The 24,028-nt window shown below is 57.1% G+C and overlaps 2 protein-coding genes across 2 annotated transcripts in view; both read left to right on the forward strand.

Moving 5' to 3' along the window:
- SEC14L1 (SEC14 like lipid binding 1) overlaps positions 1–3,541 on the forward strand; it is a gene marked incomplete at both ends in the record, with an annotated part of 40,627 nt that extends 37,086 nt beyond the window's left edge. The window contains 4 exons of the mRNA XM_084273524.1: positions 735–869; positions 1,322–1,573; positions 2,380–2,558; positions 3,436–3,541. Coding sequence (XP_084129650.1) covers positions 735–869; positions 1,322–1,573; positions 2,380–2,558; positions 3,436–3,541 — 672 coding nt within the window. The remainder of the gene's footprint in view (positions 1–734; positions 870–1,321; positions 1,574–2,379; positions 2,559–3,435) is intronic.
- A 17,617-nt stretch (positions 3,542–21,158) lies between these two features.
- LOC311199567 (GTP-binding protein Rhes-like) lies at positions 21,159–21,785 on the forward strand (the record flags this gene model as incomplete). The annotated part of the gene is made up of 1 exon (XM_084273686.1): positions 21,159–21,785. One exon carries the CDS (start codon positions 21,159–21,161, stop codon positions 21,783–21,785), a length of 627 nt encoding a protein of 208 aa, XP_084129812.1.
- Between the last annotated feature and the right edge of the window lie 2,243 nt (positions 21,786–24,028).

Genomic DNA, 24,028 nt, shown 5'->3' on the forward strand with positions numbered 1-24,028 from the left:
CTAAATCTCCCCAGTGCAATTTCAAGCCATTTCCTCTTGTCCTATTGCTTGTCATCAAGAGAAGAGACCGACCCCAACATCTCTGCAACCACCTTGCAGGCAGTTGTAGAGAGCCATAAGGTCTGCCCTCAGCCTCCTTTTCTCAAGACGAAAAAGCCCCCAGATCCTTCAGCTGCTCCTCACAGGACTTGTGCTCCAGACCCTTCACCAGCTTCATCACCCTCCTCTGGATGTGCTCCAGCATCTCAACATCCTTCCTGTAGAGAGGGGCCTAAAACTGGACACAGCACTTGAGGCATGCCCTCACCAGAGCTGAGTACAGTGGAACTATCACTTCCCTGCTCCTACTGGCTTTAGCTACCCTGGTTCTTTCAGGTCTCTCTGGTTTTTAAGCTGAGATGCTGTTGCCACTTCACTCAGGCTCTTTAAGTGGCTCACATCTTTAGCACAGGGCGGTACAAGTGGGAGCTATTGTACTTGCACAGTCGTTTTCTGTGGTGGTGCCTGTGTGTAGATGAGATCTGGTCCTCTGGTGTCTAGTTCTGCACACTCACCTGAACCACATCACACTCAAATTTGTATACAGATGATGTCCAAGCTATAGAATTGCTGTCAAAACTGGTCTCAAGAGTACTTGGTGAGATTGAGCTTGTTTCTGAAGCTGGCAGGCAGAGAGCATGACAGGCTGTGGTTGTACAGAGGGGAGAGTTTTTAATGGCTCTTTGTGTTTCTAGTGTGAAGTTCCAGAGGGTGGGCTGGTTCCCAAGTCCCTCTACCGAACAGCAGAGGAGTTGGAGAATGAAGACATAAAGCTTTGGACTGAAACAATCTACCAGTCTGCAAGTGTCTTCAAAGGAGCTCCTCATGAGGTATGGCTGCAGACTGCCCTGCTTTTCTCTCACTTCAGCCCTCTGCTCTGGACTCTGTCCCTTGGACTGAAAATGGGTTAGAACTTGATTATTCAGTTGCCATGCTTCCACCTTGTTATTCTGTAGTTGTGCTGCACAATGATGCTGTAATAGGTGAAATTTGTGACCATTCCTGGTATCATCTTGTTGCCTTTTGGAGAATATCACTGGGTTTTGTTCTGTTCAAAGCCATACCCTAAAGCAAAGAGAAAGAATACTCTCAGAAGCTCCTTGAGAGCTTCTGAAAATCATGTTAAAGACGTTCCATCAGGAGAGAATTTGTGTCTACAGTCCTTTTGAACAGTCAGAACTAAACCCAGCAACAAAAAAGCCTGTTCTTTGTGTCCTGTTCTGGTGGGAGTGTGTCTTTACTGAGGGAATTGCTGTTGTCTAATACGACTGTTCTGTCTCAGGTTCTCATTCAGATCGTGGATGCCTCCTCTGTGATCACCTGGGACTTTGATGTGTGCAAGGGTGACATTGTATTTAACATCTTTCATTCCAAAAGAGCCCCTCAGCCCCCTAAAAAGGACTCTCTGGGAGCTCACAGCATTACATCCCCTGGTGGGAACAACGTCCAGCTGATAGATAAAGTCTGGCAGTTGGGGCGCGATTACAGCATGGTGGAGTCTCCCCTGATCTGCAAAGAAGGGGAGAGCGTGCAGGTGAGACTGCTGGCTGCTGGTGTGGGAGAAGCTGGAGCCCAGCCCCAAAACTGGATGTTCTAATTCATAATTGTTATTGATGACTGAGCTGTGATTCAGCTCCGGGCTGTCTGCTTGCTTTTGGCCGGCATTTCAGCTTAGGTTCCTAGCTGCATGCTGCAGGGAACAGGGGTGTTTACGTGGGATCTGCTGTGAGGGGAGGAGGTCCCTGTGCTCAGGGCTCCTGAAGGGGTTTTTTTGATGATATCTGCCACCTGTCCTTTAACTTCCATGTTTGATGTTAGGTGCAGCACGTTTGCAATCACACTCTGCCACTGCTGGTCCTTTTGACTTGAACTAAGGGTTGAAGCCTCTGAAAAAGGAGCTCCTTCAGGCAGCTCCTTCAAGCATTAAACTGGAAATATGGGCAGTGACCTCCTGAACTGCACTTTCCTTTTCTGTGAGGCACGAGCCCTGACTGCTCTTTCCACTCCCAAAGGACAGCCATTAATGAAAATAAATGGGGAAAAAATGGATATTGTTTTAAACAAGAACTTTGTCCTTTTGGTATCTTTAAATCCTAACCCCTTGACACTGTCAGAGAGGAGGAGGACCAGCTGGCATTGTCGTGACTTCTATAAGCATGCTGTGCAGGGAGAGTTGACTGGTGCTGCCAGTTGGCTGAGGAGCTGAAATAACTGGCAGAGGGGAAAAGATTCTGGGCATGTAGACAGTTTTTCTAAGCTTGGGAAGGAAATTTTAAGCCTCCAAATCTTTGTGTTGACAAAGCTGATTTCCCATTTTTTTTTTGCTGTGGCTGCTTCCAGGGATCGCATGTGACCAGGTGGCCTGGCTTCTATATTCTCCAGTGGAAATTCCATAGCATGCCTGCCTGTGCTGCAACCAACCTGCCTCGTGTGGATGATGTGTTAGCATCTCTACAGGTCTCCTCTCACAAGTGTAAAGTGATGTACTACACAGAAGTAATAGGATCAGAAGATTTCAGGTACGTCTGGCTGAGATTCAGGAAGGTCAAACCTTTCTGGTAGTTAATTAGGTCTTAGAATCAGGGAATGTGTAAGGTTGGAAGGGACCTTCCAAGGCCATCCAGTCCCACCCTGCAGTGAGCAGGGACATCTTCACTAGAGCAGGTCGCTCAGAGCCCCACCAAGCCTGAGCTTCAGTGTCTCCAGGGATGGGGCCTCCACCACCTCTCTGGGCAACCTGTGCCAGGGATCCACCACCCTCATATTGAAGAACTTTTTCCTAATATCCAACCCAAATCTCCCCTTTTCAAGTTTAAACCATCCCCCCTCATCACTCCATGCCCTTGAGATCAGCTCTTCCCCAGCTTTCTTGTAGGCACCTTTCAGGGACTGGAAGGACAATGGTGAAACCAGTGTCCAGTTCACTTAAATACAAGCAAATTGTGAGGACCTGTGTTCTCTTAGGCAAAAAAAACCCCAACCAATCAAATAAAATCAACCAGTACTGACACTGGAGGTGACTGTTGTATAAAAGGGGTTAATGAGTTACCTCATTGTAACCATCACTGGCCACTTTGCTCTGCTTTGAAGGACTTGTGCTTGGCAGGTTGTCAGGGAGAAATGGGCACAACTCAGAACAGAGTTGAGCCATTTCAGTTGGCTGCCAGGTGATACCCCTGCCCGAAACCAGTTCTCTGTCTCTTTGAACAGTATTTGGTTTTGCAAGGGGTTCTCTGTCCCCATCTCAAGTGATGAGGCAGAAAAGCCTTCTGAGTATCAGCACTAAGACTGTTACTTGCTTTTTATGCAGTGTGCAAACAAATACAATACAGATCCAGAGCAGAAATCAAAATCCCTGTGTCCTGAAGCTTAAAGCTACTTTGGTTTTTATTGCAGGGGATCTATGACCAGCCTTGAATCAAGCCACAGTGGATTCTCCCAGCTCAGTGCTGCCACCACCTCTTCTAGCCAGTCCCATTCCAGCTCCATGATTTCCAGGTAGTGCCACAACAGCTGAAAAGCAAATGGATGAGCTGGCTGGACCCTCACCTGTGGCAGCTGACTGCAATACAGCGTATTCAACTGGCAATTGTGCAAAAAAACCCACCCTACAAAAAGCCTTTTATAGTTAGTGAAGTAGCTGTTTGAATTTTAAACTTAGTGGGTCTGGTCCTTGTTAGATCCAACAGCTTGTCTCTTAACTTTAACCCTTTTTCTTAACTCAGCCATAAATACTGTTGCAAGCTTGCTTGCACAGGTCCTAACTCCTAACACAAGGGCTCTCACTGAAAGGAAAAATAAACAGTGTGTCAGTTAAGAATATTACCTTTTTTTAACTGTGTAAATGTTAAAAAGCAAAAAAAGAAGAGAAAAAACCCTACCAAAAACTGCTCCATAGTTCATCAGAGACCAACTGCAAGTCTCCTGTCAGGACACTCCTTAAGAAATCCCCTGTGATCTTCCCATGCTTCAGACTATCCTCCCCTTGCCTCTCAGTGATGTCCAAGACAAAGCAAAGCAGTTGCTGGATACTTGACTTTGTGAGTCCACTCTTTTCAAAGCACGCCCACGGAGCTGTGGCCAGGCTGCAAACACTAAGAACTTTTGTATGAGCACATTTTGGGGGGGGAATTTGAGCTCTGGGTCTTGATGGGTTAAAGCAATTCATTCTTTCCTTGGATCTGCGTGGGGAGAGAGGCAGAGAGCAGGCTCTCCCTCACTGTGTCATGCTGGGCTGGTCCAGAATTGGCCTGAGGATTCATTCCCAGCTCTGTGCTGGAGCTTCCTTCCACTTCCTTACTACACTCCAGGTGAATGGATTTTTTTACCCAGACTCTGTTCTTATCAGGAATGAATGCAGAGTTTAAGCTTGCTTCTTGAACCAGTCTAAAGGAGGTATGGCTTCTCATCCTTCCTGTGCACTTCTCAACCCCTCTTGCCTCCCCTCCTTCCCTGTACGTGTCACAACCAGAGTGCTTCAGTTCCATGCAGCAGGGAGCAGGGGGACCTTTCTGAAGTGATAGTCAAAGATGCTCCAGCAGTGCCTGCTCCACCTTTTTAACTATTGTTACTGCCAGTTTGGACTTGTTCCCTGTTCTACCCAAGCCTAAACAATCCTACTTGAACTCTTTTCCCTCCAGTCTGTTTGGGCATTCTTTGTCTTCGAGCCCTCTCTCCTGCACAGCAGCCTGAAGTGCTGAGCAAAGGACTGTCCCCAGACAGCCACAGACCCCACTGGCAGAGATTCCAGCCTGCAGTGCAGCAGGATTGCCATAGTTAGACCCTGCTTGGTCTTTCATCTCCTTGTCAGAGCTAAATTGTCCACCCAGGCAGAAGGAGCTACTGCACTGGCTGCAGTAGCTGCTGGAAAGCTGGACGGGCTCTGCTCTGCCTGGGGGAGGGTTGTTACCTGTGGGTGAGCAGCAGAGGAGCTGGTGGAGGCCTTGCACTTAGAGCAAGACTCAAGATACTAGATGTCTTGCCTGAGGAAAGCTGGTTCCAAACTCAGTGTAGATCTTTTTTGAGAGGTAAAGCTTGTGTGAGGCTGGCTGCACAGACCTCTGGCTGGGAGCACATCCTCCCACGGGCCAGATGTGGCTGTGGAGTGTGTCAGGCAGCTGATGGAGTGTTGCAGTAAAGGCTGCAGAGGAGCTCAGGCCAGTCTCCTTACACTGAACTGAACTGGCCACTTCTGTCTGCTTTTTTTGGACTTAGAAATTGAAGGTGGAGGTTACACTATCACTTAGGCAGGCTGTTGTGGGGGACAGGCCACCCCTTGGGTGTCAAGCAGCTCCCACCTGCCTGCCCCACAGCCAGTCTGTTGAGGAGGGACCCAGCTTCCTGCAGAGGTGGTTTGATCCTCGACACAGCCAGCGTTCCTGGGAGTGCAGCAGGAGGCACTGTGAGCTTGGCTCAGTGACACTCAGAACTTACTGCAAGCACCCCTCCCTGTACCAGGCTGTGAGGGTTGAAGGTGGTCCCCTTTCTTTCTTTCTCTCTCTCTCTCAGATGGCGATTTTGCTGACAACTGTAAGGAAACTGCTTCATTCAACACTCCACATCTGTCCAGAGGTGTCTGGCTTTCTAGACCTTTTTGAGTTGCAGTCACTTGTCAAGTCTGAAGATCCTTATTTTGTTTTTCACTTGAGCTGGCTCAAAAGTGGCACTTAGGGTTCTTCCTGCTGTTAACACATCTTTCAGAGCTCAAAGCACATGACAGCACAAACAGGCTGGGGAGATAAAAATGCCAGAAAAACAATAGTTAATCCTCCCTTAAGCAAAGTGCTGTGGCAATATGACTTGATCACTGCAGTCTGACTAATTAATTTCCCATATCCTGGTCTTTCTTTGTGTTCTAGTGTTGCTGCTCTTACTTCTCTCAGCCAATAACTCTTCTGTTGCCTTTTTTTTCCCCTGTTCTCTGTGTCCTCCTGCACTTTCCTGTCTGTACTCATCAACTGCATATCAAATTCTGTAAATGTTTTGTATACATAATACCTCATTCTTGGTAATAAAACACAGATAGTCTTTAAAAGATTTTTTTATTGTTATCAATAAATGTGAACTGTTTGGAAAAAAGGCTCAGCCTCTGCCTGTCGTTCACAGGATGCAAAGCTTCCAGGTTCTTCTCCCTGCTGACTCTGAGTCTGCCACAGGTATTCTGTGGGGTGCCACTGGGGAGGTGTTTGGGGTCCCACTGGGGAGGCGTTTGGGGTACCACCGCCAAGGTGTTTCAGTGAAGCAGTCTGGTGTGGGGAGCAGAACCCCCAGCAGGTAGGAGATGGCACGAAACAGGGGTCAGGAGGAGAGCAGCCTCAGCCAGGTGCTTTCCCATCATGTCCCTGTCACATAACTAACCCCTGGCTTCCCCGTGGTACTCGTGCACAGGCTTCACTAGCCTGGAATGCACAAAAGGAGCAGAATGCTGTGCTGAAATCATCCTCATGTCACCTTAGAAAGAAACCAGTTGCTTTTTGGGGTTGTATGATGGTTTGATCCTCCTCCATCTCTGTTTGAAGGGGAGTTCTAACCCCAGTGGTGCAGCTGATGGCAGCAGCATCCCTTGTGGAGTGTTACGTGTGTCGCTGTGACCAGCATGGCACAGTGTGGGTACATGTCTCTTGTCCCTGTGCAGCCTGAAACGTGTCTGGCCCCCTGAAACAGATGATTTTCCACCTGCTTAGGGTTGTTTTTTTTCACCCAGCACCCTGCTGTAGGTTTCAGGCAGGATAAATCCCTGGCTGTGTCCCTCAGCTGAGCATGTCCTGCCCCAGGAAAACCGAGTGGGCTGAGCACAGGCACAGCTACCTGAGCAAGCTGAAACGTTGGGGTTGTGAGGGATGGGGGGATTGTATCTTTACACTTAATAATGTAAAGGTACAATAATTCTCCTTCAAGGAGAAGCATGCTGAGCTACAGAGCTGCCTGGACAGTGGGATTGGTCCTGCCTGCTTCCAGGGGTGTGCCCAGTCATAGGGTACTGGGGAGATGGGCTCCCCCAGCTGCCTTCTTGGGTGGGAGGCTGACACAATCACTTTTGGGGAATTAGGACTATTGGTTTTAGTAGCAGAAGTAGGCAAAGCTGTAGCTATTTTTAAAACAGGAGCCAAGAAACATCAGGCTGTGTTTTTTCTAAGCCCCGGACTCGGAGCTGTGGCTGAAACATCCATTCCTGGCTGGACTTGAGATTTTATCCCAGCTTTAAAGTTTCTAAAATGAGAATCCTGACCTATGGTGGTGGAGGCCTGTCAGCACGACCAGATGGCTGCCTGACCCACTTCAAGTTTTAACATGTGGCAAATATTCTTATGCCAGGGCATAATTACAGTGGGGCGACTCACCGCTGCTCTGGATGCTGCGAAATGCAAAAGCCCTTGAAAAGATACTGTAGGAGAAGGTGGTTCTGCCTGTTTGGCTGTGCTGTGCCTGTGGAGGCAGTGGCAATGCTGCCTTCCCCCACCAATGCTCCTCTTTCTGAATAGCAATTAAAACAGCCAGGCTTTAATTGAGTTGAGCTGGTGCCAACAGAGCAGGCAGGGCCTGTGGTTCACCCCGGTGAGCCATGTGAAATTCCACCTGCCCTTCTCCACCCGCCTCCCTGAGCAGCACCCCCAGCTCCCCACAAAGCTGGGGCTCCCTCTCTGCTTTGCAAACAAGCCCATAAATGCTCACCCAAGGCAGCAGGGTCCTGATCTGCCCTTAGTCTCCCAGAGCATCCCTGCTGGCGCTGTCTGTCTGTCCATCCGGCATCGCTGCCCACAGGAGCAGCCAGGACTTTGCCTTCCCATCGCTTCGTGTGCAGGTTCATTCTGCTGCTTGGCAGAGGCAGGATGAAGAGGGGAGAGAGGCTTGAATCCCTCCTCATGCCCAAGCAGTGCAGGATGCACTCGGAGCCCTCCCATCCCTGTCGGTGCTGAGCTGCGGTACCTGCTGAGTGCCGGGGGCATCGGGCACCTCCTGCCCCCTGAGCTCCCCAGCTTGGGAGGGGGGTGCAAGGTCGGGGCAGTTCGCAGCCCCCGGGAAAGCTGCTCGGTGCTTCCAGGAGAGAAAAACCGGAGCGGCAGGGTTTGGGTGTCTCTCGGGAGCCGGTACCAGCCAGAGCATCTCAGGGTCGGGGCTGTGCTGCTCTCCCGGGGCAGCGCCCGGCCGTCGGGGCGGCTGCAGCACCGCGAGTCCCCGGACAAACCCCACTAGATGGTGCCAGCGGCCCACGGACACGCGTGTCCCCGCTGGCCCGGCTGTCAACACCGAGGTCTGTACCGAGAACTGGGCATGTGCCCCCCCTGAGACCCCCTCCAGCAAAGGGGGAGCCTTTCCCAGGGAGCAGCTGCCTCTCCAGACCCCGGACACACCGAGCAGCCGGGCTGGGACATCGCAGCCCCGTCCTCACCCCGTGTGCTGTGCCCTGCACAAGCCCCACACACTGATGAGGGGATGGGATGGATGCTCAAGGGTCCTTCAGGCATCAGCCTGTCTTGTCTTTGGTTCTCCTGCTACTGGGGGTCTTCCAAAACGGTCCCCATCACGTGAGAGGACTGAGGAAGGGAATCGGTGTCGGGGAGAACGTTCCAGAACCCAGTGGGGGGAATTTTGTGGAATGTTCTGCTTCTTGCTGTGGCCCCAGAATTAGCCTGTGAGTGGCACAGGGTCATTACCAAACACTGAGGTTTAATTAGGCACAGGATCCAACTGGGGAAAGGGGGGGGAGTGGGGACAAGGGAGTGAAGGAGATGGGAACAGAAAACAAGCCTTGCTCCTCACAAGGGCACCACAACCAGCACAGGGCAGGGATCGGCCAGGGCCACCACACTGTCCCCACAGTAAAACATCCTGTCCCTCCCGCCCCACAGGACTGCAGCTGTGAGCAGTTCAGGTCCCACCCCGGGGGGGGCACAGGTCAGAGCTGGGGAGGGTCCCTGGCAGGACCCATCACAGTCTCTTTGCTGCTCTCTGGGGCCACCCACGCTGTCGCCAGCACTGGTCACACTTTAGAAAGGGCAAGAACAAGGTAAATGCATAAAAATGGATAAAAATCCCTCCTCTGAGCCAGGCTGCCCCACTTTGAGCTCCACACAGATATCCTGGGGGGATGGGGGTCCATATCCACCCAGCACAGCCCCACTTTGGGCTGCAGCCCTCCTTTCATCCTGCCCTTCCTAAAAATCATAGAATCCCGGACTGGTCTGGGTTGGGAGGGACCCCAAGGGTCACAGAGCTCCACAGGCAGGGACACCAACCTCCAGCCTGGAGCTACACAAGGTTGCCCAGGGCCCCATCCAGCCTGGCCTTGAACACCCCCAGGGATGGGGCACCCACCCCCTCTCTGGGCAGCCTGTTCCAGCCCCTCACCACTCTCTCTGTAGGACGTGATTGACGTGCTGCTTCACTAAGTCCTGCCAAAAAAGAGCCTTGGAGGGATGGAAAGCCCCAAATATTTGCTTTCTCACAGCTGTCTGTACTGGTACACCACACTGCCCCTCTTCTTGGGGCTGCTGAAACAGCAGCGAGGGGGCTGGGGGAGTCGCAGGTGGGAGATGCGTTTGCTGGAGCAGGGAGGGCAGGACTTGCTGCTCCCTCCAGTGCGGCCAGGTCCTGGCCAGAGGCTTTACCAGCCCTGAGGAGTGATGGGCAGCTCAGTGCATCCCCTCTGGAAGCTTCTGCCTGGCTGGAGAGGCCAAACAGCCCCTCTGACCCTGGCCCCGCTCACGCCGCGGAGCCCATCTGCTGCGCGGCAGCGGCCACGGGCTGCGGTAAATCCAGCCCCTTAATTGATTGCTTTTGCTCCAGTGGATTTCCCTGAAATCCCTCATTGCTGAGTGATGGATCTGTTTCATAACAGCTCCCAGAAGCCCATCACAGCCTGTGCTGCTGGCACGGGGCTGGGGGGGCCCAGGGCTGCCCAGGAGAGCCAGGGACCCGTGGAGGGGGGTGTCCAGGCTGTGGTGATGCTGCTTGGCCACCAGCACCAGCCCGACCCCAGGTCACACACCCCACCCTCTGCACCCTGTGTGGAGCCGACTTGATGGGTGAGGGTGCCCCTGTGGGACCCCAGCCCCCATGGCCACCCCAGATCTGCACAGAGCAGCCAGAGGAGATTCTTTCCTTACCAGGTATGGGCTGGTTATGGGGTGAAAGCTGCTGGGCAGCTCTGGCCATAAAGAGGGGGCTGACAGCAGATGGGGTCCCAGGGGGCTGCTGCCCCCCCAGTTTTCCTTGGCAAAGCCCTGTCTTGCTGAGGGAGGCTCAGGCTCTGTCAGCCTGTCTGCCCACCCCCTCTGCAGCCGCCTCCAAGGAGCTGTCTGAGGGTGTTGTGCCCCCCCCCTGCATTTCTGAAGATGAACTAGGACACATGGCACGATAACACTGATGCCCTGAGCCAGCTCTGGGCAGCCACAGCCACGCTTGTTTATTTGTCCTTCACAAGAACATAACAAGAAGTGAAGCAGGAAGGGCCCTGGGAGCTCTCCTGGGGGCTGGCATGGGGACAGCAGCCTGGCACTGGAGGGGAGATGTCACCCCACTGCCAGCAGCCATGGGCTGCTGGGCCCCTCCAGCCCTCCCAGTAACGCTCCCCCTTCCAGCCCCAACCCCAGCCCTGCTGCAGCCCCCCGTGTCCCCCAGGGCCCTCAGCACCCCAGGAGCACAAGAGTGGGAGCTGCTCCAGGAGCTCCAGACCTGCTTTGGACCCTCCTCCTCCTCGCAGGGCTCAGGTTTGGGCAGTTCAGGGCTCCCAGTGCTGTTGGTCTCTGGCAGCTGATGGCACCCAGCAACCCTCCTTGCAGATACCCAGTGCTGTGTGGTGTGGGAGAGAGGAGCAAGAGCTGAGGAGGAGGAGGAGGAAGGGCAAATTCCATGGGGCAAGGGCACTTTTCCAGAGCTTTCCTCCCCACCCCCTGGGACAAGGCAGGATCTTCCCAAGCAGCAGTGGGTGCAGCTCCCCAGGATGTTGGAGCTGGAGCATCCCAACCCACAGGCACAGCCTGAGTGGTGTCTGGCACACAGTGAGAGCCGGAGGTGTGTCCCCAGTGGGACCAGTATGGCCACGGGGAGCACTGGTGTGAAGGCAGCTGCACCCATCCAGCCCACCCACCCCTCCTGGTCCTGCAGGACCTCCCAAGCAGGACATGCTGGGATGGGGACTGGATGCTGTGACTGGCAAGGAGCCTGCACAGAGCCTGCTGTGGAGCTGCAGGAGGAAGACACGGGTTAAGAGTGGGTGAGAAGCAGGTCAGTGGGTGACACAGCACTGGCTTCTTGGAAAGCTGTGACAGGTTCATGGCCCTACAGCCATGGAGCTGCAGCCGTGCACTCACCCAGCCCAGCCCAGGAGCAGCCCTTAACCCCCCCTGGGAGGGACTGGCAGGTGAAGAGACCAGGTCAGGGAGATGCTGCGGGGGTGACATCTGGCACATGGGTGCCAACCCCCCCCCCAGAGAGAGAGAGAGAGCGTGGAGATGTGGTGCAGGCAGGGACAGGCAGGGATGCAGCAGGCAGGACCCCAGGGCTCTGAGTCAGCCCAGCAACGTCACAAGCTGCCAGCGCCTGTGATGCCCCCGCAGAGGCCGGGAGGTGCTGCTGGGGTCAGTGCTCGCTGGAGGAGGCTGGGGGAGAGGCGCTTGCAGCAGGGACCTGCAGAGCTGCCACCTTCATCCCCCAGGGTTCTGGCTCCTGGCTCAGGGAGGGCACAGGCACACATCCTGGCTGGCCACGGCTCACAGCTCCATGGAAAGTGCTGCCAGAAGGACGTGTTTCCAGCCCTGGAGCAAGTGCCCAGCTGAGGGCAGAGGGCCAGGCTGCAGCAGGGGGGCTGGGTGGTGAGTTTAAGCCCCCCTGACAATGCGAGTGCTTCTCCTAAGCTCCTAGAGCCCCTCTCTGCCAGCAGCTTTGCAAGGAGGTTTCTTAAAGCCTTCCAAACTGGGGAGGGACCCAGCAGCAAAGCACCACGAGCCCCAGAGCAGCATCCCTCCCTGGGCAGAGCAGCCCTCTCCAACTCCCTCCGCAGTGCTGGATGGTGAGAAGAGGAGCAGGAGCTTTACATAGTGCCTATATTGTGCCCCATATATAAAATTACATATAAGGGGGGGAAAAAAAGAGGGGTGGGATGAGCTTTAACCAGCCAGGACAGAGCTGGCAGCAGCTGGAGTGGCTGGAAGCTTGCAGGGGGCCAGCCCTGCAGCCCGTTCTCAGCGCCGGCACTGTGGCTCTGCAAACACTGGCTTTGTTTTGCAGCCACCACACACGAGCTGTGTGTGTGCCAACACCATCCCCCCACTCACTGCTGGACACAGCCTCCAAGGACCCTCTTACCCCATGTCTACCTGTGGGTCGGAGCAGATGCTTGTCTGAGGCTCACCGTGCCCCCTGTCCCCCCACCAGCACACATCCCGTGCCCTCTGGAGCGTGACACAGGGGCCAGGCAGCCCCACTGATGAGGGAGCAGGGCCAGGGAAATGCCAAACACACACATCTGGCTGTGTCAGGGCGCCCTGCACCGCTGGCACTTGTCCTGTGGATGGAGGACAAAGCCTCCCCTGTGTCTGGGCACCAGGAGCCGCCTGGGCCTGGCGGGACGGCAGCTCGGGAACATCAGCTCACCCTAGGGTTGGTTTGTCTTCATGCTAAACCCTTCCTGGAGATGTCAGCTGCCAGAACGTGTCATTTCTGCTTCATGGCTCTGCCTTAGTGTTCCGTGGACGTGACAGAGTGACAAGAAACAGCATCCTTCAAGGAAGGGCTCAATCCGGACGGTTCCTCTCCAACAGATGTGTGTGAGCTGGGCTGAGCTGAGCTGGGGGCTTGGGGTGACTCTGAGGGTGTCAGGGGGGGTCTGAGGTGGCTGTGGTGGTGGGGACGTGCTGTGACCCACCCTGAAACAGTCTCAGTCAGTGGGAGGTGCTCCCAAGGGCACAGACACAGTGCTGGATGCTCCCAGCACACCCTGTGCTCTCCTCGCAGCGCTGGAGGAGTCGGCATTTGGGGCTGGGGGTGATGTGCTGGGAGGCTGCAGGGTAGTGAGCTTGTGGGGTGCCTTCTCCACACCCCCCCCCAGGAAAATGCTGAGCCCACAGAGCTGTCAGCACACACCCAGCCTGGGTTTCCCCTCTGGCAATGGGTGTGGATCAGGCCTGGGGGGACTGGTGTGGTGCTGGGTGCTGTCCAAGCGGTGCCACGTGTGCTCTCTCCTGCCATGCTCAGGGCAAGAGCTGGTTAAATAAACCCACTTGCCTCATACCCCTGAGCCTGCAGGAGCCCCACATCCCCATTCCTTGGGCTCAGGCAGTATCAGGCCCAGTCTCACCACTTTGAAGGAGGTTTTAGTATAGGGTAAGAGGATCTCTCCCCTTGGACATTCTGTCTTCTCACAGCAGCAAAGGCTCGTGTATGTCCAAGGCACAGAGGAGGGATTGCTGCATTGCCCAGTGATGCTGCACTGCCCAGTGATGCTGCATTGCCCAGAGATGCTGCTGCCCACAGTGCCCCTGCTCCCACCTGGCTGCTCAGCTCCAGACCTCCCGTGTCCCCTCCACAGCTTGTAGAGGGCAGGGAAGGGATGTGAACTTGGTGGCTCATTAATTGCACACATTAACTTGTACCCATCAGCAGCCACGGTGCAAGTGAGACGGGTCTGAGCACCGAGCTGTCAGTGAGCAGCTGCCCAGGAGGACGAAGAGCGTTGGCAGGACAACCCCACCACTCACACCCAACAGGGCATGGCGTTTGGGGGCACCTCAGAGGTGCCTGGGGACTTTCTTCTTGGTATCCACAGCCCTGCTGGACCTTGGGCTGAAGATGGAGAAGACCCCATATGCAGGTTGAGCTGGGCGCAGCCCTGCCTGGGCTCCAGCCACAGGCAGAGAGCTGACAAGCTGCAGCTTTGCACTTTCAGCCTCCCCTTTAAAGGAACTGCTGTGTGAGCAGGGAATGCAGCAGTGCTTCTTTGCCTCAGTTTACCTTATAAAAGAGCCCCCAAACCCTCCCTTGTTTTCCCCTTGCAGCTGCTCCTGCAGAGGTTTTATCCACCCTCCATGGCCTGTGGCACTCGGCCAGAGGGATGGAGCTGAGGAACTCGCCCCGTGACTGAAAGCTGGGACTTTTTTTCCTTCCCACGTTCCTGCTGGGAAATGTGAAGGAGCTTGGCCAGCATCAGCACAACAGCCACATCCATCAGCTCCAGTTAAACAGGAGCAATTGTTTCAGGTGTTACTGGGAGGGAGAGGAGAGGAACATGAGCACGGCCACAGGTCACTGCGCAAGGAAAACAAAGCCAGTCGCTGCTGTGGGAGGTCCTGCCCGACCCATGGGTGAGCACAGCCCCGTTTGGGAGCTGTGGAGGGGTCTTCAAAACCTGCTGCTGTATCAGCATCCCCTCCCGGTGCTGCTGAACTTACAGTGGCCTTGACAAAAACGAGACCTGATTTTGAGCATAAAGCAGCTGCACGGGGTGTCTTCCCGCTGCCAGCCCAGCTCTGTGTCACACTGATGCCAGAGGGGCTGATGGAAGCCAAGTGCATGTTGTCCCTGATCTTCAAAGCCACCCTGGAGCCACTGAGCTCTGCCCAGGAGGGCACTGATGCTGGGGGACACCATGGTTTGCACCCCTGCCCTCTGGCCCTGCGGAGAAGGGGACCCCCCGTCCCACTCTGTGCCCAGCCAGCCAGCAGATCAGCTCACAACACGTCCCCTGCCCTCCACTCCCCTCGTGCAAACATGTTTTTGGGTTCTTTGTCTTTTATTGCCAGAGCATCCCCCCAGCTCAGCCAGCAGTGTGCCCTGCTGGGGACAGCCCCACACGCCTCTGCTCACACAGGGGACCCCCTGGCAACCACCTCCGAAGGAAACCTTTTCAGCTTGGCCACTGCTTTACCCAGGATGTTCTGAAACAGGGCAAGACGTGGCCTTTGGGGCCGGGCAGAGCCCACAGCAGCATCACAGGCACCGAGGGGAAGATGCCACTTCACACTTTGGGGCCGGGCAGAGCCCACAGCAGCATCACAGGCACCGAGGGGAAGATGCCACTTCACAGCTCACCGGTACCAGTTTGCAGCCTTCCAGACAGGATCAACTTGAAGAAACTGGGAGAGCTCAAGTTTGGGAAGAAACACAGAGCTGGGTGTGCTGAGCTCAGCGGGACGGTGCCCCTGGGCCATGGCTGATGCTCAGAGACAGGAAATACATCTGGAACATGAGATGTCCTGACGGGCTGAGGCTGCGCCAGAGCCCCCGGCACAGGAGACAGCGGCAGTGTCAGGAGCTCTTAGGGTGACGGCGAGAGGGTGGCTGGGGAGCGGGGGACAAAGTGGGGACTGGGTGGATGTGGATGTTCCCTTCTCTGGACCCAAACCAGAGGAGGGAGAGGTTTGGGGGGGAGATGGAGGGTGCGGCTGCCACCACCCCATCACCGCACCCCAGCTGGAGGGACACCAGAGTGGGGGACACATAGCCCAGGCTGTGGGACCCACACAGAGGGAACACCGAGCTCCCTCGTGAAAGGAGTGAAAACCTGACTCTGGGTTTAACCCTCCCTCCTGCCAGACCCATCCCTGCAAGTGCCCTGGAAAGGCCAGAGCAGCCTGGCCATAGCAAAACCCAGCTCAGCTCTGGGACAACACTGAGGTCATTTCTGCTTTGTGATGTAAAGGTTTATTTTAGTTAAGGAGAAGGTATCACTGGGGAGAGGGTCGAGCACCGTGGCGTGGAAGCCCAGGGAGCGAAGGCCGCAGAGCTGGGGGAGGCGGCCATGCTGGGCCCTGCCGGGCGGGCGGCCTCACCGCGGGGTGTTTCCAGCCTGACATTTCCCTGCACTCTGGATTTTGAAATAAATAACTGAAGCAGCAGTTAGTTTTCAGGGCGAGAGCGTCACGTCTGCCTGCCTCGCTGCAGCGGGGCGTGACGCAGAGCGCTGGGCACATTGAGGCACGGGTCAGGGCAGGCCTGGCGGCCAACGCCGCGCGGGGACGGGAGCGGCAGCCCGGGGCCTGGGGTCTGAGGGGAGACGTGACGGTGGCTGCAGCGTCCCCAGCAGCCTCAGCCTGAGATGGGTGGCTAAGGGCAGATGGGGGGTTTGGTCTGGCTGCATGGCAAGCTGGGGGTGCCCATGAAACACAGAGCCAAGCACTGGGACCACAGGGACCCCCACAGCCTGCCAGGGAAGGGGCTGGGCTGCACCCCTGCTCCTGCACAGCATCTTGGGGCAGCAGACACACGTCTGAGACCCCAGCATCACACGTTTCACCTCTTGATGGCCCGAAAGTGCTGCTGTGGAGCCTGTCACCCTGTGTCACCCTGTGTCACCCCAGGAAAAGCCGTGTCGGTGGCCTAAAGAGAGGCGAGCGCCTCGGTCCAGCTAATAATCCCGTCCAGGGCGAGATAAGAGATGCTATAGAAACTCCTCCATGCTGCAGAACAGCTGTGCTAAATCCCTTTAGTCCTCAGCAAGGCATTTGTTTACAGGAGACTAGATTTTGTTACCTGGGGTTGTCTAGTACAGGCTGTCCACGGGCTCCCTGCCCCTCCACAGCACTGGCGCTGGAACAGGTCCCTTGGCCCCCTCGGTAGGGGGTACAGGGGCTGCAGCAGGTAATGGGGCTGTGCTCAAGCTGGGTTTACCAACCTGAGATGACCTCTTTCAGAAGAGGTTGGATATCCAGAGGAGGGATGAGCTGGGGAGCGTCTGTGCCAGGGTGAGCTTCCCCTCACCCCTGTGCTGCCGTGGCTGTGACAGCGGGGCTGGGCACCCTCCCTGGTGGCTGTGCATCTGGCATTGGTTTCTACAAGCCCAGGGAGGTTCCGTTCCCCTTGTCGGTTCAGCCCCACCCCAGGGGAAGCTCCATTCCCCTGAGGGCGTTGGTGATGGCCCCAGGGATCTCTTCCAGTCCCTCCTTCACTGGTGCTGGGGTACCCCATGTCCTCTCCTCACTGGTGCCCATCTGGGGCTACGGGCAGACCTCAGCCCTCACAGACACTGGCCCCGTGCTGCCATGCGATTACAGCCCTTCATTAACCCTGTCTGGCGCTGGGGGGGGAAGTCACTACACAGCAGGGAGGCAGCGGGGCAGGAGCTGGGGTCAACACGACCCTCTCCAGGCCCATCACCCCCATGTGCCCCCAGGACAGGGCCGAGCCGCAGGCGTGCCCTGCTCGGGGGGGTGGCACGTACCCCACGGCGGCCCCGCCGGCGCTGGGAACAGGATCCCTCCAGCGACACGCTGTTCCAGACAGGCGGCACGGAGCCCCACGTACGGCTGATCCATCTATGCAGCAGCCAGGGCCGCGGCTCCTCTTCCAAGTGGGGGCGGAAGCCGGAGAGGGTCAGGTTTCTCCTCTCACCTGTCGCTAAAGCAAAGGCCGGTGGGATTTAATCTCCGGCAGAGGCAGGTTGAACCTTCTCCTGTGCGGCGGGGTGTCCCCCACACCGGGGTGAGGACCTGCCTCACCCACCAGCACTCCCCTCCCCTCTCCACCTTTCCCAGTCACCCATCCAGAGCTCATTCCCGGTGGGAGAAGCGATGCTGCACCACTCCAGGCTTCTGCCTGCGGTGATGACAGTGGCTGGGGGACACGCTGCTCAGTGGGGATGCTCTCATCACCCTCTGCTTCCTTCTCACCTCCTCAGCTGGAGCACCAGAAAGCCCCGGTGAAAACACAGCCGCCCTCACGTACACCATGAATTTAACCATGGGCAGAAACAGCAGGCAGAGGCACAAGTGGGTGGTGGGGGCTGGAGGCATCCTGCGGGCACAGGCTGCCTGTGCTTCCTCCACGTGCTGGGATGGGGTGCAGAGGCAGGGGTGCTGGGGCACCCCGTTGAGGAGCCATATATCAGCTTCAGCAGTTGGCCCAGACTCCTGGGAACACATCAGGGTGCTGCAAACCCATTTGCCACCACCATTTGTCATGCTGCTTCACTGCCTGTGAGCAATGGGCAAGGCAAGCTGCTCCCAACACTTCACCCCACAGTGTGCTGATCTGCTTACTGGGCAGCACAGGTTACTGGGACACCGTGTCTGGGACTGGAGCAATGCCCAGCACTGGCTGCTCCAGTGTGGTGCTGGAGAACATCGCTCCGGGCTTCCTTAGCTCCCCTGCCCTCCTCCCTGTGCCTCCCCTGGTCCCTGCATCTGCTACAGCTCCCCAGCTCTCCCCTGCCAGCCCACAAAGGGTAGTAGAACCCCATTTCCCAGCATTTTGCCCCAAAACTGCCCTGTCCTCCCCCAGCTCATTCCTGCCCCATCCCAGCTCCTGCCCAGCACTGCCATCCCTTCACCTGCCCATGCTCGTCCCTGCCAGCAGCCCAGGGCCACTCTCCCTCCCTGCTCCCTCACAGGCAGGTTGTTCCCTCCCTCCCTCAGCAGGGCGTCACGCTCCCTCTCCCATGGCAGAGGCTTTGTCCCCACCACGCTCCAGTCCCCACAGATGCCCTCAGCCCAGCACCCACCACTGCACCCCAGTTACTAAAGGCACTGGGAATGGATCCTGGCCGCTCCCACAGCCCCACTGCAGCCAAGAGCCATCTCAGCTCCACTCCCCTGCAGACCGACACACGGCTCACAGGCTGAAGGGCTTTTCTGTGGGATGCATCCACAAGCATCCCCATCTCCAAGGGCCCCCAGAGACCCCCCCAAAGGGGGGACACACTTTCTAACACCTGACCCAAGCCAAGTTGTCCAAGCTCCCCTCGAAAATACGGCTCTTGGGCACACTGTGCTGGTCACAAAAGGCTGCAGAGGAAAACAAGTCGCTGCATCCATCCTCCTCCAGTTTCTTCCCTTCCTGGTGCCTGGCCCCTCCGTGCTCTGCTTTCCCTGCTGTCAGCAGCCATCAGCTAACACAGCGCGAGACACTCGTGGAAAAGGCCTTTGGAAATATTCATTGCTCATCTCTTAACAAGATTATCCCTGAAATCCTCCGTTGCTCTGAGGGAGATTTAAAACCTTTCGGGCTCTCGGTAACCATAGCAGCACAGATGTGAGAAGGAAGGGGAGACAACTGATGTGAAAAATCACTGGGGGGGTGCACAGAGCCGGGCTGCGTGTGAGTGGCTGCAGCACCCAGGCACGGGAGCTTCATATCTGCTACTCATCTCTTTGTCTGGCAGAGCCCAGCTCCTCACCCCAGCCAGACCATGATGGGGACATCTGCTCAAGCAGAAGTGACTCAGGCTGCTGACAGTGGTGGAGCAGTGACCCAGTGCTGGCTTCCATGGCACCAGGATCACCTCCTTAGCCACAATTTGGGAAACCCTCTGTGGCTGGTATTGCTGCTCAGCATTCCCAGCACGGCCACCAGCTCATGGCTCCATCCCTGCAAGGTGCTGGTAGGCACTGGGGTGGTTGAGAGCCAGGATGGGGGACTTGGAGACTGGGGTCCCCGTTCCCTCCTGCCATGGGTTCCCTCTTCACCTTGGGCACCATTTCTGGTCCTGTAAGAGAGCCACTGGGTGTTGTGAGGTTGGACAGATCCATGTGTCGAGGCCCTTTGGAATGGAGCACTGGGAAGGGGAGCAGCAGCGAGGGCATCACACCACCCCCAGCACCTCCTGAGAGGAGCTCCACACAGCCAGCTAGGAGGAACCATGGCCAGCCCCAACCCCTTTCACCTCCTCCCTCAAAACCTCCATCACTGTGTTTGTCTAAGCACAAGGAAACATTAAACCTATTCTTCTGTAATTGGAAAAAAAATGGGGTTTGGCTTCAAACAGCTTCCAAACCTGGGGTGAGATTACTCCTCGTGCCCTGCTTCCTCACCATCGGTGGTTCTTCATTCCCACTGATGATGATGGCACACCAGGTGCCAGGATGTAATCCTGACTTCACTCAACAGCACCCTCTGCTCCCCCAGCCCTTCTCCTGGCTTCGGGCCCACTGAGGTAGGGGTAGTTCTGGGGAAAAGGGTGTTTGAAAAGCACCACAATAAATTCAGCCAGAAGGGAATGCTGAAAGGGGTACTGCAATGGGAAGGAAACCGACTGCATTGCAGCTGGGAAAGCTGGTCCAAAGCCAGAAAATACCCCCCCACCCCCCACCCTGCACAAATTTAGGGTACAAACTCATTTTTATTTTTGGGCACGTTCCCTTTTGTGTTCACACTTGGCACAAATCAGGTTCTGAGGCAACCCTGGCATGGAATAGGGACAGTGCCTGCTGAGGCCACACACCCCAACGGGGCAACCTGCACCTCAGCTGCCTCCAGAGGCGATGCCCATCCATGCAGAGACAGGGACTGACATGCATCTCCACCCCATCGATCACCCAGCCTGTCTGGGTCAGAGCTTTGCTGAGGTGGGGTCAGGGCCAGCGTTCCTCCCCACGGCTGCTCAGCGTCTGCTCGTGGAGATGGTGATGAATCGTGTGCAGGGAGAGTTTGTTTTCCCCCCAGGTTGAATATTTCACAGGATCACAGAGTAACTGACAGCTGAGTGGGGCGGTTGTGACGCACGGGTTTCGGGATGGTTTCCCCCTCAGGTCTGATGTTTCATGTGCTCACAGAAGAGTTGGGCACGTCTGCAGCGACCCCAGACGCAAACGAGCCTCCAGCCCCAAATAAGCACAAAGAAAGGCTGCGGGTGACACTGGGCAGCCTCTGCCATGTCTGGCCATGAGCCACCCAACGGGCAGGGGACCCCACCGAGCTCCCCTGCTGCCAGCAAGCCCACACCAGGGCAATCTCCAGGGAGGATAAAAGGACAGGCCGGCTCACGCAGCAGCCGGCTCCCCAGCACTACCCGCAGCGGTGAGCGATGCAAGTGCAATGTGCAACGTAGCGCGGTGCTCTCCAGGGCTGGAGTGGCTTTCCAGGACTGCGCTCCGCGGATTGGCCCGGAGCGCCCTGCTCTCCTCCCTCCCTGCCCTCCCTCCTTCAGCATCCTCAACCCACAGAGATTGGACAGCCTGGTACCACATGGCAGAGAGGAACCAGGATAAAAGATGAGCTGGACTTGGGGACTGTCGCGTCCGCGGCAGAACAGCCTGCAGAAGTTCGCAGGGAGGTGGCACCAAACTTTGCTGGCTGCACTGAGCCAGCGCAGGGGAGAGGACGGACGGGACGCTGGGGCTGCGGCCACCCAGGGACGCCGGTGGGGCCAGCACCAGCTGCGGAGCATCCCGTCCCCTCTGCGCCCAGCCATGTCCCTGGTGGTGAAGGAGAAGAACCACGTGCGGTTGGTCTTCTTGGGCGCCGCCGGCGTGGGCAAGACAGCCCTCATCCGCCGCTTCCTGATGGACACCTTCGAGCCCAAGCACCGGCGCACGGTGGAGGAGCTGCACAGCAAGGAGTACGAGGTGAGCGGGGCCACGGTCAAGGTGGAAATCCTGGACACCAGCGGCAGCTACTCCTTCCCAGCCATGAGGAAGCTCTCGATCCAGAACAGCGACGCGTTCGCCCTGGTCTACGCCGTAGACAACGCCGAGTCCTTTGAGAGCGTCAAAAGCCTGCGAGAGGAGATCCTGGAGGTGAAGGAAGACAAGTTCCCTCCCATCGTGGTGGTTGGCAACAAGGCAGAGAGCGGCGGCGAGCGGCAGGTGCCAGCGGAGGATGCCCTGTCGCTGGTGGAGCTGGACTGGAACAGCCGCTTCGTGGAGACGTCAGCCAAGGACAACGAGAACGTCCTGGAGGTCTTCAGGGAGCTGCTGCAGCAAGCCAACCTGCCCAGCCGGCTCAGCCCCGCGCTCTGCAAGAGGAGGGAGACGTTGCCCAAGGAGCAGGCGCTGAGGCCTCCCATGAACAAGACCAACAGCTGCTCCGTGTGCTGAGCCGGCCGCCCGGGGCCGGGAGGAAGGTGCTGGCAGCAACGGCACCGGCTGGAAACTCAGGTGGGCTGGGTGGGGAGAGGTGCTGCCTCGGCCAAAAGAAACCCTGCTGCCTCCCACCCCCTTCCCTCCTCTTCCCCACCCACCCAGCCTGCGGGACCGGTGAGAGCTGGAGATGACAAGGAGGAGGGACTCAGAGGGGATGCTGGTTGTGGGAAGCGCGCGAGGAGAGGGCAGGAGGTGTTACCTGGGACACGGGCGGGCAGCCAGCACGCTGCATCGGTGCCGCGGGCAGGCGGCTGCTCTTGTGCTGGGGAAGGGGGACAATGGCAGGTCCTAGGCTGCATGCATCAGAAGGCAGGGGTGGGCACCCCATGGCTCCATCACACCCACTGCTGCCACTCTCCTGGGTCTCCTTCGGGTCCTGTGTCACCTCGCCCCGAGCACTTGCAAGTACCACCTCCCGGTGCAGCTGCGGTGACAGCAACAGATTCAGTGTCCAGTGTAGTTTTGGTTTCATACCTTCGGCATAGAGCATGTGGTAGGGAGGTCTCTGCATCTTTTCAGTCTGCTCTTCTCTTTTTCTCTCTCTCTTTTTTTGAAGCACCCCAATAAACTCGTTGTTGCAAAGTGGAGCTGGAAAGCAGCTGGGTTTCTGTCACACGCTGCCGCGCCTGATGTCGGTGTTTTACACCCAGACCCCTTCTCACTGCAGTTTGCTTTCCCTCCTCCACACTCCATCCATCCTTATCTCTGTGTCCTGGCACTGGTGGAGCCTCCCCAGCTCTCCAGCCTCCCCTGGCAGCATCAGGATGTTTGGCCCTGTGATTATCCTGACAATTTAACCACTGGAGTTTTTACCAAACGTGAGTAACTGACCAGCACACAGCTCATCACACGGCTGAGGACACACAAGGGCAGCAGCCCCTGTGAGAGAGCTGATCCGCTGACATACAGCCCATAGGCACGCTACAGCGGGCAGTAAAAGGAGAGGGAGAGCTGTAGGGAAGGGCAGCACATGGTTCACTGTCCCCTTGCACAGCCCACCCTTGCTCCAAGGGGCAGTCAACCTGCTCGATGGCCCCAAGAGTCATCTTCCCAAAGGAGCTGGGCAGTTTAGGGTGGGCAGTTTTTTGGAAGCTCAGCCCCACAGTACGGTGTGCCCTGCCCAGCCCAGCACCCAGGCTGAAGTGGGATCACACCCAGTGTCCCAGCCCCTTCCCGACCCCATCAGAGGAGCAGAAGGTGCCGGCAGGGAGAGCCCCAGGGCATCCCGTGCTGGGGTACCCCACTGCCATGTCCCCCACGGGCGCTGGCTCAATGACAGACACCTCTGGGCAGGTGAAATCCCCCTCCCCATGCCCAGAGCAGGACAAAGCCGGGGAGCAGGCAGCAGGGAGGGCCAGTGGCCAGTGGTGCCAGGCTTTGGGGTGCCCTAACTGCTTTCCTGCTCACAGCCACGTACCTCATGCTGCCACCCGTGCCCTGGGAAGGCGAGTGTCCACCTTGTCACCCAGCACCCTGGGGACAGCTGGAGCAGCCCAGGGCAGAGCCTTTACCTGGGGAAACCCGTGCTCCAGCACAAGCAGCAGCCGAGCTCTGCACTGTGCCGAGGAAGCCGGGACACACACGGCCTGTGCTGTGATCCTGAGAGTTTCGACCCACCACATGGACTGGGAGCAGCTCCCAGTGTGTCTGGGGTGGCCCAGCGGCCTCCCCAGACTGGCAGAGTCCCCTCCCCAGAGCCACCCTGGGCTCCCCCAAACAGCCCATTTGCCCCCAGGGACCCCCACGCCCAGTGAGACGCTGACCGAGCTGCTGGAGCTGGAGCTGCAGAAGGTGGAGGAGCTGGAGCTGGAGAAGCTGGGGCCGGAACTGCTGGAGCTGGAGAGGCTGGGGACCGAGCTGCTGGAGCTGGAGAGGCTGGGGACCGAGCTGCGTGAGGTCGAGAAGATGCAGAGCCTGAGCTGTGGGGGTGCAGACATCCCCCCTCCACGTGCAAATGCCCCGCCACTTGCCTACCTCCGGGTGTCCCTGCAGTACCGAGCTCCAGCAATGAGTGGAGCCATTGGAGGAGCTCACCCAGCAGCGCATCCCACACGCCCAATGCCTGGCAACGTTGTAGAGCCCCTCCCGGCCCTTCCAGCAGGCGGGGTCCCCCCCCGGGCCGCCCCCGGCCTCGCCCACCCCTGGCGATGCTGTTGGGATGGAGGGCAGCGCCCTCCTGCCTTTCTGCCTCTCTCCTG

This window comes from Gallinula chloropus, assembly GCF_964237585.1.
Source record: "Gallinula chloropus genome assembly, chromosome: 20".
Taxonomy (NCBI): domain Eukaryota; kingdom Metazoa; phylum Chordata; class Aves; order Gruiformes; family Rallidae; genus Gallinula; species Gallinula chloropus.